General features: G+C 53.1%; 1 protein-coding gene across 2 annotated transcripts in view; it reads left to right on the top strand.

Moving 5' to 3' along the window:
* Positions 1-18215, top strand: part of Scube1 (signal peptide, CUB domain and EGF like domain containing 1) — a 118081-nt gene that overhangs the window by 67251 nt on the left and 32615 nt on the right. The window contains exons 6-8 of one of the 2 annotated variants that reach the window (XM_075960191.1): positions 3920-4036; positions 6459-6548; positions 17469-17585. In XM_075960191.1, the coding sequence (XP_075816306.1) occupies positions 3920-4036; positions 6459-6548; positions 17469-17585 (324 nt within the window). The remainder of the gene's footprint in view (positions 1-3919; positions 4037-6458; positions 6549-17468; positions 17586-18215) is intronic. The other variant, XM_075960193.1, reaches the window with a different exon arrangement.

Here is an 18215-nt window from a genome sequence, read left to right as displayed (position 1 = left end):
TCCCAGCACTGCCTAGACTAGGTGTGGTGGTCCACACCTATAATTATAGCACTTGAGAGGTTGAGACAGAAGGAGGAGTTCAAAGCCAACCTCAGCTGTGCAGACAGTTTGAGGTCAGCCTGCGCTACAATGAGACCCTGTCTCAAAAAAAAAAAAAAAGAAAGAAAAGAAAAATTAAAAAGCTGAACTCAGTGACCTCCTTAGGACTAATTACAAACCATGAGCCCCATATCTGGTCTGATGAAGGCAGCAGGCCAGAGGTACCGTTTCAAGGCCTGCTTGCTTGCCTGGAGATCTAGTGTGGATATGGGGACAGGGTTTCCCTGTCTGTGTCCTGGAACTTTCTCTGTAGACCAGGCTGGCCTGGAAATCACAGAGATCTATCTGTCTCTGCCTCCCAAGTGCTAAGATTAAAGGTGTGCGCCATCACAGCCATCCCCAGTCCAACCTCTTATCGTGGGCATCCAGCCCATGAGTAGGAATGAAATTGGGAAAAGAAAACAGAACTTAAGACATGCAAGGGCTTCCAGAGCATCAAACCCAACACACCCTGCCAACCGCTTTGTGGGAAGGCAATGGGATGCAGGCTGCATTTTGTTTGTTCTGAGTCTGCCAAGAGCTGAAGGAACTGCAGTCAATACTTCCAACACAGCTGAGCCACGGCTTCATCAGCCTTACACTGTGGTGTAGAGGACATGCCGGAGGAGTCTGCTTCTGTCTCTTGAAGAATGTGTGCCTGCCTGTCTGAGCTTCTGTGGTGGTTGACTGACTGTGTGGTCCATGATAAGGACCTCAGCTTTCCTCTCTTCCTCCATTCTCGACAGAAGACAGCTGGCCCACCATCCCAGCCACTGTGACTCTCTCAGCTCATCTTCCCTGAACAGTTACCAAAGCCTTGGAGACCCATGAGCCCCTACTATTGTTCCTATCCCCAGGGACTCATGCTCCAACCCTCTGTGCTATCTACCCATCTCCCAAAGCGGAGGCACTTTCTTCATCCTGGTGTTCTGTGAACTTTTCCCAGGGCAATGTGAACAAGTGCCTACTCACCCTAGATGGTGACAGACCAGAGTCTGATTCCACCCAAGTCCAACTGGGGGAACCAATGAGTTTCCTGGGCTTATTTATGAAGCATGAACAACCTCAAAGCAGCCCTACCACCAGAAAGTCTCATGCCAGTGTGAATGATGCCTTCACCACAGCTGTAGACAGGATCTCCCACCCCATCAGTTAACCTTACACATCCTGTGTATTCTATCACTGCCTTGGACCACATCTGGGGCAGAATTGCATACATCTGTCAGGATGAAGATGACAATTGCTGTTGTGTTTGAGAATAACATTCTACAACATCTGGCTATGGTCAGGATGTGGGCCAGTCTTTCTCACTACTGCTGGGTCTTTCCCATGGAATGATAAAGGCATGCATATTGGCTGTCACCAAGGCAGGACAGAGGTCCTAGGCTGGACCCACAGGCAGATTCTTCCTACTTCAGAGAAAACACTTGCTAATTGACCACTTTCAGAGCAATTGAAGCTGACTATACCTCTCCCAGCCCTCATGCTGAGCAAGGACAGGAGCAGGCACAGGCTGCAGGCAAGAATGGCCTCCAAAGACTTGCTCCATGCAGACACTAGAGAGAGGGCTGCCAGTGACCTCGCTGGACCAGTTTACCCTTACAACCCATCTGGGACTAGTGTCACACAGGGAGGTTTGCCCACAAAACTCTGGGTGTCTAGCTTGGCTGGAAGGACATGGGACAAGCCAGAGTCTGTGGAAAGCAAAGACCCCTGCCCTTGTCACCACAGGGTCAAAGGGCTAAGCCCAGACTAGGGACATTTGCTGGTCCCTGGATCCATGGCCCTGCCCTCCCTGACAAGGTATTGAAAGCCTAATTCTAGGTCCTAGGCCAAGGAGTGGGCAAAAACCCTAAGGGTTCCCTGGTGGTGGCACTCAGGAGGTCTGGCTTTGGTTTCTTCTATGTTTTGAGAGGCATGGTTAAAGATGGTTTGGAAGATCAAATCCCCAGATCCCATGTAAGCCTAGACACAGTAGTGTGTGTCTGTCTGTCATTCTGGTGTTTCTGTAGTGAGGTGGGAGGTGGAGACAGGAGAATGCCTGAAAACTCACAGGTCAGCTAGCCTGCTGTTCACAGTGGCAAACAAGAAGAGACCCCTGCCTCAAAGAAGATGAGGACCAGTGCAAAGGATAGGGGAGACCTGAATGGACCCCCCCCAAACTCACTTGTATTCAAGAACCTTGGACGCTAGAGTTGATCAGGAGCCCAGGCTAGTCCAGCAACCTCTAGACTGGTGGAGAGAGGCTGCAGGGCTTCACACCCCAATCCCTTGTCCCATCAGAATCTAGAGCCCTTTCCAGGAGTGAGGATATTCCTTTATCCATCTTGGTCTTCCCAAAGCCCAGCATGCAGAGAATAGGAGAAACTCTTGCTGCCTTTTCCCAAAATTCCCTGTGCCCACTCTGAAGAGGAGTCTCCATAACCAAAAAAAAAAAAAAAATGCCCAGTTGGGGATTGACCCATCCATCCCCTGGGACCTATGCAGACCCCGATCCTGAGCCCTGGGCTTCTATCCCCAAGAAGGAACACTGCACTGGGGAACACCAGCTTTCTGCCTGTCACCACCATCCCTAAGTAAGGAAAGAACAGACTTCATGGAGGAGAGCCTGTGGCCATCTAGCTTCCCTGGAAGTTGGGTCAAGAAGAGGACGCTGAGAAGAAGCCCTGGCTGCCGAAGGCAGTATGTGAGATGCCAGATAGATAACCTTCCCCGTCCAGCCACTCTCATCCTATACTCTCCTCCAGTGATTTCCCTCCCTTGCCAGCTGTCTGAATGGATCTGCTTAGTAGGGCATGATTAATGCAAACTCTCAGATCTGGAATTCGGTGCTCCTCAAACCAGGTCTGGACTCAGAATGACTTTCCTAAGTCAATAATGTGTGTAGGTAGAGGATGGACAACCATCAAGGTTGAAGATCTTGATGTCCAGAAGACATGCTGTCCAGGCACTCAGGTGACATCTCTTGGCCACCAGCTCATGGCATGATAAAGTGGAGTCTCCAAGGGCCCCTCCGAGAGAGCTGGCTCAGATCCTCATCGTCTCTGGCAGTCTCCCTCCCCTATACAGTGGCAGTGGACCATCTTTATGTAAATAAACCTGAACATCATTTGCCTGCTTCAGACTGGCTTCCCCTTGCTCAGTCCCTTTCCCATGGGTGCAGGTTGCTGCTGCTTCTATGGAGGAGCATCTGGGCTTGAAGGGTCCTAGATCCTCCAGCCATAGACAGCACCAATCACACAGCGTAGGTTTTTCTCAGCATACACCACAGGTGATATTAACTTGCTTAAGTTCTGTCTATCTGGGGATTGCTGGTCTCCACAGTGCTGTGAGGGAACAGAGCTGAGATTGCTCACATCTAGGACCCACAGAGTAGGATCTATGGGAACATCCCTCCACCTGTGCCGAGACACAGAAGGGAGATCCAGCTGTGCAAGAGCTAAGACTAAATGTCTCTTTGAACCGTGGCTGCTGTCTCTCCCACAGTGTCTTGGTGTGAACAGGCATGTGTCCCAGTGGGACTAATGGGGTTAAAGTGTCTTGCATGTGTGTCTAGCCTCTCCCTCACCCACCACTCTCTTCATGCGTTAGCTGTGTGAATCTCAGAGTCCGCTCTTGGGCCCACCTCTTGAGACTGGCATTTCTATCTGGCACCCTGGAGAGGCTCAAGGATAGAGATGCAAGTCTGCTTCCCTCGGTCCTCAAAGGACTGCCCCTGGTCACCTCAGGCTCTCGCTTTCCCCCACCCGCCCCACCCCAAAAAATAACCAATTCCAGTAAACTAACCGTTTCTGTTGTTGTTCTGTTTATACACACGTGTGTACACTTTGGGACTAACTAGTAACCTGTAACTATGGAAACGGAGGCTGTCAACACAGCTGCGAGGACACAGACACAGGCCCCATGTGTGGCTGCCACCAGAAGTACGCCCTACATGCGGACGGTCGGACATGCATTGGTAAGTAGGTACTGCCACTGCCATACTGCCCCTGGAAGTACCCTGTGTGGTCCCCCTGTCTTGGGGGAACAGAAGGGAGAGAAGAAGAGGAGTCACCTACAAGGCCGATGGGGCTGGCAGGCATCCCAAGGGGAGCTTCTGTGAGAATTTGCCCTGGGTCCCTCAGTACCCTGGGACAGTGTTCCCTAGGTTTGGGTCTCCCCAGTGGGATTGCTTCTTGTCCTCAAACTCAACACAGGGGATTGTCTGCCGCAGTGTGTTTGAGCTTGGGGACATTGTCTGTCCCCCAAAGCCTGGTATTTTCTAATGTGAAAAACTGTTAGCAGCCTCGCTGAGTCTGTGTGAGCACTCTTCGCAGTCATGTAGAAACTGAGTGTCCTAGCACGTGGCTCACCGTGAGGGTGGAGGTGTGCACCCTGCGTGGGGCATGCGTGCTTGGGACTGCTTCTCATTCTGGGATGGCGGGCTCACCCTAGGACTTCCTCACCCACCTGAGGTCCCTTCTCCCTCGGCAATGCTTCTGTCCCACCACCTGCTTGCTCCATGGAACCATGATTGGAACTCAGCCGCCTCCTCCTTCCGGGCCCACGTTCCCAAGGGCAGCTTGAACATTTGTAGTTATTTTATGCAATAATTACTAATATGTTTTTTTTCTTCTGTTCAAAAACAACAGCAAGATTTTTTTTTAACTAAGAAAAAGGAATTTCAGAGTTTGGGGCCAAGGGTTTACTTGCTAGGACCCAAAATGAGTTGGTGGGATCACACTCGATATTTCTTTGAAAAGGTCCCATTTCTTATGATCAACTTAGAGGGGGATTCAGAGGGGCTTTTGAGTGACAGAAAGGTGTTGGGTGAAGCCATGTACGCACACGCGTCCCAAAGCTGCTCTCTTTCCCCATCCCCTGTCGCTGCTCCTTGGTGTCTTGGAAAGCTGGGTGCTAGGCCACTCAGGGATCCCAGGCCATCCCCTGTGTAGTCGGGGCTGTCCTGCTGCCTGTGGTGGCTCTCCCCAGCTCTGTGTGGCCTCTTCTCTCGGACAGCCATTTTTTTTTATTTCATTTTACCTCATTCCCGCTGCTTCTCTTGTGATGGTCCCTGATTGCCTGTCTTGTCTGATAACTGACATTCGTTAATCATTTTTCAGAGCCAAAAGCCAAAACCAAACCAATCACCAAAAATAAAAAATAAATTAAAAAAAAAATTAAAAGCCAAACCAGGTCTCAGACCAGTGTCTCTATTGCAGCCTGATCCCATCTAGAACTTTCTGTCCTCTGACCTCTCTCCCTTCACTGTCCTGCCCAGAGTTCCTTCGAGCCACCCTGGCGTCCCCTCTGTCTTGTCTGTTCAAGTCTCCCATGTCCAGTCGAGCCTGCTCTGCAGCCGCTGGATGAGCACAGACAACAGCCAGGCATATGAACTCTAGCCCAGATCTAACCCTTATTGTCTGTGTCCTCCTCACTCCGTCCTTTCTCATCTTATTTTTATTTTTTAACGTCTGCTGCATGTGACAGTCCCTGCTTGGATCTTTTTCCCCGATCCCATATTTCCTGTTAGTCCCCTCTTGTTAGAAACTAGCCCCCTACCCAGCTCCAGCCACTGTGGCCTCAACTCCTAGCCAGGATGAGAAACCTTCCGTCCTGCTTTCCTCCCTGTCACGGATCCCAGCAAAGCGTCTTGGCACAGCTCCGTGCCCAGTGGCTGGAGGCTCCCCGGCTGGCCCGAGCCGTTTCCCTTCCGCACGCTCCCACAACAACTGACCCTTCTCTGCAGTCCCCTGTTGAGCACTTGAATGCTTAGCTCTGGTCCTCTAGACAAGCAGGCAACCAGTGCTGCCCAGATCCCCTGGATTTTCTGTCTGTCCAATGGGATCCAGTGTTCTCTGTGTATGTATGTGTATGTTTCTCTGTGAGTTTTTGTTCTTAATTTTGCATGAGTGGCAGCATCCTTGTAACAGGGCATCTGCCGTCCCAGGTATATCCATCACCAGACCTCGCAAACCTATCCCTTTGTCCTGTTGCTTTGTCCTGCACCTGCTCGAGCCTCAGGGACCTGTAACCGCTTCTCTCTGTGAGCCCATGGCATGCTCTCCACTTCTGCGTCCTCCACACAGGCTTCCTGCTGGCCTCAGCCACATACCCTGCTTGGCTGCACACAGACCCTGCATCCCCACTGTGTCCAGGTCGTGTTGTGGCCACCTTTCTCGTCTGCATGCCATCCCTCCCACCCTTGCTTCCTCTTTGCTTCGCCCTGAGCACACCCGCCTGAAAGTTCCTGGGATTAGCCCTTGGCGAGGGCACCGTGCTGGCCCGGCATGCTGTGTTGGCTTTGTGTGCGCCACGCCAAGAGGCTGACTGTCTTGGGCCGCGGGAAGTGGGCTCTCATTAACCACCGGCTCCGTGTTTGTCCCTTACTTGTGTTCTAGAGAAGGATGAGGCTGCAATTGAGCGCTCTCAGTTCAATGCCACGTCAGTAGCTGATGTGGACAAGCGGGTGAAACGGCGGCTCCTCATGGGTAACACTTTTCTTCCACTTCCTTTGTTCTCCTTGCCCTTTTGGGTGTGTGGGTGAGTGCGAATGAGTGCTGGCCTGGGGGGTGCTGGTGTGTGGTCTTGTGTGTGTGTGTACATGCCAGCTTTGGGGAGTGATGTGTGACGGTGTGGATGCCGGTGGGGAGGTATACCGCTGTGTGAGCCTGCATGTGTGCTAGCATGTGAGTGTGTGTGAGCATGAGGATGTACGTCCATGCGGTATGGGGGCTCTGTGTGTTGTATGCGAATGTGGGGAGCTCTACTGCAGAAGGGAACTCATTATTTTCCTTTTTAAATTTTTTTGCCCTCCATCAAACACATTTATTTCTTTGTATATTAGAGCAAAGAACCCAGTACCCATATATGGTACCCTGAGTGCAGGAGCCTCCTCCACTTACTCAGAAACCAACATGTACATTAGGCTCCCAGGGTCAGAATGCCACATAGACTCAGTGGCCATTGGGACTCTGGCGGGAGGGGATTATCTGTGCAGCATGGCCCTCTGACCTTACTCTCGGAGTATCAGGGGAGGCTGGCAGGGCCGCTGCTAGACAAGCCCAAGGAGAAAGGGAAGGGAAGGAGGAGTATCAATTACAGAGTATAGATAAGACAAGGCTCTGCCTCTGCATCCCCTCCTTTTCCTGCCCATCAGTGGGGCCCCCGGTTCTGGGTTGCTAGCCTGTAGCCTGTACCAGCTGACGGCCCCTTCTGAGCACAGCTACAGCCACCAGGGTTGTCACAAGCTGCTCAGAGGCACGGCCAGGCTCATCTAAGCCTTGGTAAGCGTACGATTGTGTAGAAGAGTCCCTAGTTCTCAGAGGGGTACACTGAGACTCCCTCATTACCCTGCATCTCTGAGCACTGTGAGGGATCATGGCCAGGGGGCTGGAGGTTGGAGCCTGACGGTCTTGGGGAGGTCTTCTTATGTGGAGGCCCCAGCTGGAAAGCACATGAATTCCCAGGAATTCTCTCCGAAATAGGCCCCTGTGAAGGGAGTTAGGGTACCCTAGGACTCTAGCCCCCAGCTGGTCGCCAACCCCCAGTGAGGCAGGACAGCTCCCAGGTGATGTTAATAGATGCAAGACGTGGAGAATAGCAGAGGTGACCGTCCCTGTTTTGTTTCATGCCTGTCAGGGCATACCTGCACATCAGAGCCAGGCCATGTGTGGAAGGCCAGATAGTCAGGAAGGGGAAGAAGAATTGAGTCAAATGTTAGCCTCAGAGAGAGTGTGCCAGCATACTGTCCTGGGAGAGTCTAAATCTGGAGGTGGCTTGGTCCCTCTAGGGTCCCAAGATGAGAGGGAGGGAGGACAGGACAAAGGACAGCATCTGGCAATAGAAGAGGAGTATTAGGGACAGGAAATTTCATGACAGGCCAGATCGTGGGCCACGTGACTGCTTAGATTGTGTCTCTGACCCCAGACCTGACCAGCCCTCCTCCAGAGGACCAAGGTGAGGATGTGATGTGAGAGAAGATGGGGCCAAGGCCCTGAGTATTCAGAGTTCACTGGAGCGAAGGGCACACATTCTGTTGTCACATAGCTGTCAAGATGACCTCACAGGTTTCTTCAAGCCCTGAAGCCATTGTGGATGGGGTCTTTTGGGGGAGTGAGAAAGCTGGAAGCAGGGGGTGCACTCCTCAGGAAGCAATGGTGAGGGAGTGGCTCTCCCCACCCCACACTTCCTACCTTGCCTCCCTCTGGTTTTCTGTGCTCATCTGGAGCAGGCTGATTCTCAGGCCAGGAGAACCTCCTTTCCCTGTGGGTGCCCAGCACCATAAATCCCTGTGGCAGTGGCTTCTCATCATGAGCTCCACAATGGAGGTGCAGGCTTGAGACCACACCTCCGACTCTAGCTATTAGAACCAGGAACTCTCCAAGAGAGATTCCATGCCCTGGCCATAGAGGCCACATCCCTTAGATGCCTACAAGTCCATTATCAACCTCACAGTTGTGAGGCAGAGCCAGGGAACACACAAAAGTCCAGCGGACACAATACAGAGAGAGACTTAAAGCCCCTGGCACTTGTCAGTCTCCAATCCTCTCAGCTCCTTCTGGGGACCTACCTACTCTTTGCCTGAACGGTGTGATTTTTGACTACAGGGGTCCCAGTTTAGAGCCTAGAAGTGAGCCAGTCTTGACTCAAGCCTGCAGCATCATTAATGAAAAGGTGTTGGTAGCTTCTCAGGCTCAGAACCCCACTTCTGGGAACACCAGGCAGGGCAGGGATGGTCAGCTGACCCTGGTGAAAAGCATGTAGTTGAGGGAGGCCACAATGCTCATTTAGGACAGAAGTGGCTCTGTTCCTGGTGGGACAGCAGGGTGCTACCCCATTGGTTGAGGGAGAGGAGGAAGCTATCCTTATCCTTCTGGAGGGAGTGGGGAGAGATCCTTCAAGAGACCCAAGAGGAACTAGATTCCATTCAGACCAAACAGTCTAAGGAGGCCTTCCAGCACAGGGCCTTTAACACGGTCCTGTCAGCCAAGGCCTTCTTGCCACATGGGTTCTGAGTTATACTAGGTGATCCAGCCAAAGCTGAGAGGACCCTCTGTTAAGACAGAGTCCACAGCGGTTCTCTCTCGTTGACCCAGCCCAGGGCCTTCCCCATGTCCTCATTCACACCCCCACTCTGCCCCAACTATGTGTCCCTTCTCTGCCTAACTGCCCACAGAACTCTAGAAACCGGACACCATTGAAAAGGATCAGGTGACCAAGCTCCACCCAGCCACCGGACAGAGCCTACACGTGGCTGGTCATTTGGGTCTCTCTCTAAGGCATGAGTCCCTCCTTTATTTGGTCATACATACATCTGGCCCTGATAGGAGTTAAGTGAATGGCTGTTAAAACAGAGTGGGCAAAGGTGTAGGGTCCTGGCAGGGTTTACCAGTGGAAAAAGAAGAAACCTTCTGGCTGACCCCAGGTAGAGAAACTGGAGCTTGTAATGTAGGAGCCACACAAAGCCACAGAAGCAGCACTTTTGGACTTGGTGACCAAGCCTGACTGGAGGACCCTTGGCTGTCTAACAGCATGCTGAGGGATAGCATCGCTGAGGAGTGAGCCTCACAGAGAGAAGGCAACTCTGCCTTAGGTCCTCTTCTCCCATGTCCCACCCATCATGGTGGAGCCGGGCACTTCGACAATCAGATGTTCCTAGGCCTCAATCCTTCCAGGGATTTTTCTGTCCTGGGCCTGTGCCTGCTTCTCATTGCCCTGCTACAGTTCTCTCCCTAAAGGCTCAGCCTCCTCCTCCCTGACTCTCATCCCACTGATGCTTAGCTGTAGGCACAACCATCTTCCCTGGCACGAATTGTACCTCTTTCCTCAGCTCCTTGCCCCCTCAGAATCTGACCTGTGTGCCCCCCAAACCTTCTGAAGTATGACCTCAGAGCCCTCTGCCATTAACCACATTGCCCATCTCGGACTCCTGATGTACTCTCTGTATATCTGCATGCCACAAATGGAAGGTTCCAGAAAAAGAAGCACAGCCCTCCTTCACCCCAATCTAGTGAGCCTGAATGTAGAAACAGAAAACCCATGAGGCTCTTTCCTCCCAGCCTACCTAGAAGCTGTCATCTCCCTATGGGAAGGGCATGGCCTATATCCCTAGCTACAGCTCCCCTTCTGCTTTTAGCCAAGAGCCCAGGAATGGAGTGTGCAGGCCAGAGCGGGCAGGCAGTTTCTCAAGTTTTTCTCAAGCAGGGTTCTGAGACTGACTTGGGCAAAGTCACAAGGGTGAGGGCAGGGAAGGGCTTCATGTTGGGCCTCCAAGACAGAGCTTGTTGCTAAGGACGTGTGTCTGTTTTTACAGCGTGGAGCCCCGTGGTTAGACAGAAGTCCAGCCACACAGCAGGGCTCCTCATTCAAATTCATTCTGGCCCAACTTCTACAGTCTGCTATGGCTGCCATCTTGGTTTCCCAGGCACCCGCCAGGGCCACCTCACATCCCTGAGCTTCACTTTCCCTTGTGATTGGGCTGGGGTGAGGGCTGTGTCCCCCAGAGGAACTTGGAGGACCTTGAAGAAGCCCTGTGGCCCTGTGTGTAGCCCAGAGCAAATACTCAGTTACAGGCCTTTCTATCTTCTCAGTGTTTCCACTTGGTCAGGTCTGTGGAATGCCAGTGGGGAATCAAACCTGAGGTAGGCACAGTGGTGAGGAGAGAGACCCAGGGCCTTGCCTGGCCTTGGTCAGCTCTTACTGCTAGGCTAGTGGCACTAACCGGAGGAAGCATGGGCTTACCAAAGATTAGCCAGGAACCCAATCTGAACCCTTCCGGGAAGGCGATCACCCCAGGGGCTCACAGGCTGGGAGAGCGAGCGTAAGCTGCTTTGCGTAGAGGTTTGCGTGTCCGACACCACAGATCAGCTTTAGCCCAGGGATCATTTTCCCGGAGCAACCACTAACAACTAAACCAGGGCTTTCCCTCTGTGGATCAGCCTCTTGGCTAACCACAGGTATCCAGTGGCACACACAGTTCCTCTACTCAGGCACTGTGGCCTGTTCACTTGTACATGCTCAGGCAAGGGCACGCTCAGTGAGTGTTAGCTGCTCCTGCTCGGACTCCTCACAGAACCGCTGGGTCACACCCAGCCAGAGGATAGCCCTGCATAGACAAAGGGCTCGCACCCAGATACTCACCAACTGTGTAACCTGGAAGAGCAGATCCAGATGTTCACCAGCTGTGTGACCTGCCTGGGTTCTTCCCTGAGCCATGCATATGAATAGACACGTTGTCGCCCCTCCCCCACCTTCCCTTCCAGGAGGGGCGCTGACTTGGTGACTCTAGAGAAAGGCTTCCTGGGAGCATCCTCTGTCTCCCCTGGAACCTGAACCTCACAGCTAGGGAAAGAGAGCAAGAGAGCAGAAGACAGGGACAGGCTTGTGCCCTGAGGTCACTGTTCCTGCCTCCTGGCCCTTAGGAAAAGCCTCCATTGTCCTTCCTTATAGATAAGGATTCAGTATAGACAAAGAGTCTGTCCTCCTGCAGGCTGCAGTATGTCAGGTCCTGAGTTGTCCTCTGGCTCCTTCCAGTTCTTTCTGCAGACCTGTAGGGCCCCTATCCCCAAGGTGGGTTCTGCCTTCCCAACAACCATGTGAGCATCCTAACCCTTTCAGATGCATGCCGCTCTTCCCTGGCACTCCCACAATCCCTAGAGTCAAGAGCCCTCAGGACTCCAGAATACAGTCCCTCTAATAGGAGTTTGTCTCGCTAGGGTCTGAAGAATGGGACTTGCACAGCCAGGCCACCATCAGCAAGAGCCTCACGGCCCTCACCACCACCAGGCTGTTAGGAAGTGAGTCTAGGGAGCATCATGACTGCCTCTGAGGTCTGCTGGACCCTTGAGCAGTATGGCTGCAGGGGCCTGCTGGCCTCAGTCCTGAGCAGTACCGGTGCTAAATGGGCAGTCTTCTCTCCTGCTTCCCCTGAGGACCTAGTCCTAGCCTTTCCAAACTCCCCGTTTCATTGCACGGAGTCTTTCCCCGTGCCTTGCCCCACCCATGTGCTGCTCCCTGCTAAGTGACAGGACGACATGCGAGACCTTGCTCATTAAGCCCAGCACAGTGACAGATCCAAAGCTGCCCACATGATACCAATGACAGCTGAACTTGAGATGTCCCAAGTGGAGACAGAAGAGAAGAGACCAGAGTGATGGGAGCTGAGGAGGGGAGGGTCAGTGGCTGACTCCTTCACAGCTGCTTCAGCCAGTTCTAGAGGCCGAAAGGCAGATGGGCCCACCCTGACTGAGGCCTATACAGATGCCACCAGGGCTTGAGGCAGCTCCCTACCAGGGCCATGTCTTCAAGGGACAAGGCAGATGCTAGGTTTGGGGCCCTCAGTGAGGCCACGCACATACAAATGGGAACAGCATTCTAGAGAGAGGAGTCAGGTCTCTGCCGAAAAGCCCCCAGTTTGCAGGAGCAAAGCCTGGCATACTGGCCAGTGGGCTGTGCCCAGCTCTTTTGTTAAGCTGTCACGGTGCTCTGCCCAGCTGCCTCATCTTTGGGTCCAAACCTTGGGTCACTCCCATTACCCCAGCTTCATCCCTGCTCCCCTTTGCCAGGACTGACACAGGGTAGGTAGGATTCATTTCCCATGCTCTGTGTTACTCCTCCAAGTTCCTGCTTGCTAATCCCATCATTAACCAGGAGCCAACCCCACCATGCTGGGCCTGTGCTGATCACTGAGCAAAAGGGCTACCCAGGTATGGCTCTTCCTGGAGCCGTATGGTGGATGAAGGAACAGCCAAGCATACTGTCATCTTGATGGCCGGCTTCTGAAAATTTGGGACTGTGGGCTTCTGAGTCCCAGTGACTTCATTGGCTTGGCCAAAGGGGCTACCCAGAGAAAATCAAGGTCTTAGCCCTATGCCATCTCCCCTAGGAAGCAGCTGACTCCTGTGTAGGTCAGTTGTCTCTGTGGCTCCTCCCTCATTGCCAGAGAACTGTCTTTTTGGCCTCTACACTACCCACCAGATTGGGGTGTCTATGAGACCAGGGTTGGGTTCTAAGCACATCTGCCCATCTAAGAGTCACTCAGAAAGGGTTATTTTTATTATTTATTTCTATTTTATGTGCATTGGTGTTTTGCTTACATGTATGCCTGTATCAGAGTGCCGGATCCCCTGGAACCAGAGTCACAAACAGTTGTGAGCTGCCATGTGGGTGCTGGGAATTGAACCCAGGTTCTCTGGAAGAGCAGCCAGTGCTCTTAATGTCTGAGCCATCCCTCCGACCTCTCAGGAAAGGATTATTACATGATTCAGCCATGGACAGGGGATCCCGGACTCCACTGCCGAGGGTCTGAAACTTGGCACCAAGAGTGAAGCAGTCACAATTATAGACCGGCCTATCAAGCACTGGTGCCTCCGGCCCTTGTTTCTAGGCCATTCAAACACCACATGGTAAATAGTCCATCTCTGAGCAGATAAGGACCCAGTCTCTGTGTGCAAAGGGGCTTCCCATGCTTACATGGTCCATGGACACATGGAACCAGTCTGACTGCCCAGCTCAAGCTGATCCTCACTTGGGTAAGACTGTCCTTCAGGGAACATGCTGATCAATGGTGGTGCCAGCCTGCAGAGCCTGCACAGGAGATGCTCCCAGACAGCAGGTCTTCTGCCTGTGCCTCCTCCTAACAGAATCATGGCAACATGGGTACAGACTTCCAGCTGCCTCGGGCCATCACCCTGCTTCCTCACTGAGACACCCTGGGAACCCATCATCAAAGCCCCACTCCTGGACTAGTCCTGTTCACTTGGCCTGATGGCTCATGCTGTGTGAGCATGCCAGCTCCTTCGGTGGTTACATGATCTGGAAATCTTAAATCATTTTTTAACACAGGCCCCCCTCATTATTTCTCACTGAGCCACAAGTGAGGCAGCCGTTCCCACCCGAACAAACTCCTTCTTGGAGCCTTAGTTCTGTCTGCAAAAGGGACAGGTTTGTTTTCGTTTGTTTGTTTGTTTGTTTGTTTGTTTGTTTTGAACTGTTGTGCGCTCTTCTGAGGGTAGTGGATGAGAGAGGGTGCCTCTGGAAGGTGGGTAGTTCTTTTACAGGAGAGATGGGAGATGGAAGAGCCATGTAGTTGTTTTCAGCTGGAGATGGAGCCAGGGCACAGAGAGAGATGGAACTCACAGGATCACAAATGGACTTGGCCCTGACCCTTGAGAGAAGCCCTCTTTCCCTTGAACTCCAGCATCAGCCTCACAGTTCTGCTGGACAGATCCAGGCCTTCCCGGGCTGCCTTGTACACCATCCCCAGCTCAGGGACTGGGATGGGAACCCGAGAAGGCCACTAGGGTGATGAGAAACAGGAGGAGCCCAACTCCTGGAATAGCCTGCTACAGGCTCCAAACCCCATCTACCACCCACTGTAGAAAGGAATGCTTTCCAAGTTTCTCTGAGACAGTAGTGGCCAACCATCAGATCTAGGCGGCCTCCATTCTCGGGGGGCAGAGGTAGGGTCCCCGGAGATGAGAGCTGTGCAGTCCTCCACTGCCGATGAAGCTGTCCGCAGTGCCCAAAGGCTTCTGGTTGGAAGTTTCTAGAGACAGGATGCTCAGTCTCACCCTGCCAGCCAGTGCCCCACTGGGGACCTTCTGGGTTCTGCACGTGTTACATTTTGTAATACCCTTCACCCAGAACAATATGGCTGAGGTGGAGAAGGCAGAAGTGATCTCTTTGTCCAACAGGGGGGTAGAGGGCCCATGGAGGCCAGGCTGGGCACCGAACTTCTCAGGGAATGGTCTCCTAAGAGCTACTTAGAGCAAGGCGGACTGTGACGTCATAGGACAGTGACAGCATGGGCCACAGTAAAAAATAGAACCAGCAGTTGTGAACTATGAAGAAGCAGTTTGACCAGGTCCCAAGGGAGGTGAGGGAGAGGCTCAGACTCAATGGACGGAATAGAAAAGCATTCCTGGAGTAGGGAGCTCCCTGGCTAGGGGAAAACACAGACCGTTGGAGTAGTTTCTAGCCACACGTGTGACTGCACAAGCCCCTGGAGCTGGTCTGGCAGAGGCAGGTTAAAGGGCATTAGGTAGAACCATGTGCCCAGGGAGCTGTGTGTTCAGTTTAGTCCAGCCAAGCAGATTCCAGTCACCGCTGCCACTAGGTCTGTGCATCTGGGCCTAGGCTCTGAACCTCAGGAAGTGAGGTTCAAGAACTGAGAAGGCAGAGATGTGAGACATGGAGGTGGGGGCTGGTCTCTGGTTATCATTGTAATGAGGTTCTGTGGACTCGGGGGCTGGCCCCCAAGAACAGACATAGAGGCCTTCCTGGTCACTGGGGACTCAGAGCCTGAAGCTGGTGCATCAGCCATTGGCTGGGACAAAGCAAGGACTTTTAGCCTGGCATGGGAGAGAATGACTTGCAATGGGGGTGCAAGAATGGGTGACCACTATGCCAGAACCCAGCTCCCCATCTTAGCCTCAGTCTACCCAATGAGTAGATGGGGCCAGCAGGTCCCCAAGGCCTCCTTAGTTAAATTCCAAGCCCCGTCAAAGGGAAAGGAGGAATCACAAACTGTTAGGCTTGGTTCCCAAGAACAGTTCCTAATGACTAAACCCCACCCCTGCCATCAGAGAGGTCCAGGGCCCACCCAGCCCCAGCTGGTATCACTTGTCCCCCTCCTCCACAATCCCCCGTCACTGAGCTATAATTACCCACACTTCAGAGACAGGTAGCCTTTCTGCCCCTCTTCAGAGGGCTGTCCCACATGAAAGGCTGGCAGGCTCTCAGCTGGGGTGGGCGGCAGGGTTCCCCCTCTGGTTTAACCCCAGAAAAGGAAACATTAGGTGAGCAGCCCCCCCCCCAGGTCCGCACCTGGGCCTCATGACTTTTAAGTGGAGAGCTCATTTGATCTCCACCTTAGCCCTGGGCGGGGGGAGCTCGTCTCCTCACTCCCCAGGTGTGGGACTGCCTTCTACCTCGCCATTCTGCCCCAGTGAATGCATCTGTGTGGAGATGAGAGGGTACACATAGGCTACAAACCAGTTAGAACTGGTCCGTGCTGGCATAGGGGCCCACCTGCCTAAGTGTGAGGAAGATTGGTCTTCTCTATGCCTGGAATTCAGAGGCGTGCGTTGGAGAGAGGGCTCGGACCATGAAGGATAAGGAAATAGGTTGTGAACACCACAGAGAAACCCACTCACAGAAACTTCCCATTCCTGGCTGGAGGTGCTAGCCTGAATCTCAGAGAGGTCAGCCAAGAAGAGTGTTGGTGGGAAGGACGTCTGCTTTTAGTGGCAACCACGGCTCCTCCAGGATGGCCGTGGCTAGTAGTGATGCTGGCCTTGAGAAAGAAGCTGTCCTTGAGGACTGCCTGGCCTCTGAAGATAGTGACGCGCACCACTGCAACCTAGCAGACACAACGCGCGTGTGCTTGCATGCACACAAGGATATTAGGCTTCTGTCCCCTCCCGGCACCCCTACCCTCTCTGGGGCCAAGTTCAAAGGCAAGACACCATGGATCTGATGGAGTTAGCCACGTGGTATCCAAGAGTCTCCCTTCATCCCTTTACTCAGGCTCCTTCCCAAAGTCTTTGCAGAGAAGACCCAGGCCATTTTCAGAATTGAGTGAGAACCTTCCGAGGAAGCAGCTGTAGCCAGGCACCAGGCGGAGCAAGGTAGAGGCATGAGGGTAATGCGGGTCATGGAGATGGGCGCTCAGTGGTGCTCTGCCGCCCCACAGTAAAGGTCAGAGAAGCCCACTCCCACGGGCGCTGTTTCCCGCAAAGCAAGCCTTCCAGGTGCTCATGAAGAAAACCAGGTGAGGTCTGGGAGAGTGGTGGGCGAGCCACCACGTCCTGGAGAGCCAGCTCTGCCCGTCTCCTGCAGGCCTGCAGAGGCTCACTCTCACCCCACAGCAGCTCCGGTGACCTCCATTATGCCCCCAGCCACTCTGGCCCCTTTGAATTTTGCAGAAGGAGGGGAAAAAAGCACTCGGCAGGCTTCAAGCGGACGAAAACCAGACGCTTTGGCAAATGGTTCAACGAGAACAGATGTGAGGCTGGGAAGGTCCCCGGCTTGATGGATGGTGTGCAGCCCTATGGCCAGGCCGGAAAGCCATTTCACACCAGGCTGGGCTTAGGAGCCCCCATGCCTTCTGACAGCCACCAAAAAGACTGGGCATCTGAACCCATGCAGGGCAAAGATTTAGAACACCGCACAGTAGTTGCTAGGCTGGTCTCAGAACCATTCCTAAGAGCGAGCCCCCCACTGTGAGCAATCTTTACCCAAAAACAGCCCTAGCTGTTTGCAGACATTTCTATGGGAACAATACTGGTTCCGGAAGTGTCCCAACAGATGAAACTTGAACCTAGATCCCTGCTCTCACTGATGGGAAAAGATGGTAGCTGGTTCCGGGGGAAACTGAGCAACTCTTGTCTCTCCCCTCCGCTCCCCAGAGACATGTGCAGTGAACAACGGAGGCTGTGACCGGACGTGCAAGGACACTGCCACCGGTGTGCGATGCAGCTGCCCAGTCGGATTCACGCTGCAGCCGGATGGGAAGACATGCAAAGGTCAGCATGTGGGCTATGTTGGTACCGCCCTGCCCGGCCCCAGAATATCCATATGGTCCTACATCTGGGCCCTGTTAACCAGGCTGGAGGGCAGATGAATGAGGGCAGTTGGCAGCCACAGGGGTCGTTGTCAGAGATGGTAAGAAAAAGAAGAGTCCCCAGCAGGGACTCTTGTGTACTGTGGCACACCTGTAGTGTCCTGGGTCAGGAAGGTCCTGATACCATAGAATTTGCCTGTGAATTCAGAACTGACAGAAACCACAGAAGAACATTCTGGACCTTCAGCTGTAGGAATGGGGGGTATGGTGTGTGGCTGGACCCTTGGCCTTCAGTTGTATGGCCTTTAGTGTCCAGCTGGTAGGGACATCTTGGTACAGGGCATGCATCTTGGTGTGTCGTTACCACAAATGTATAAGGGGGCCTCAACCAAAAACAAAGGGACTTGACTTGGCATAGAAATTGAGGAGTCTGGAGGTGAGACTGAAGATGGCTGAGGTGAAAGGTTAAGTCTGCCTTGCAGCTACGCAAGAGAGAAGACAGGGTAAAGCTCCCACTGTTTCTCTCAGAGCCCATGATGTCACAGTAAGCCAGCCATATGATTATGTACCCCAGGCTAGCAGAGGGTTGATC

This window comes from Microtus pennsylvanicus, chromosome 2 (genome assembly GCF_037038515.1).
Source record: "Microtus pennsylvanicus isolate mMicPen1 chromosome 2, mMicPen1.hap1, whole genome shotgun sequence".
NCBI classification, from domain to species: Eukaryota; Metazoa; Chordata; class Mammalia; order Rodentia; family Cricetidae; genus Microtus; species Microtus pennsylvanicus.
Note: the sequence above shows the minus strand (reverse complement) of the source record. Positions and strands in the feature narration are given on the sequence as shown.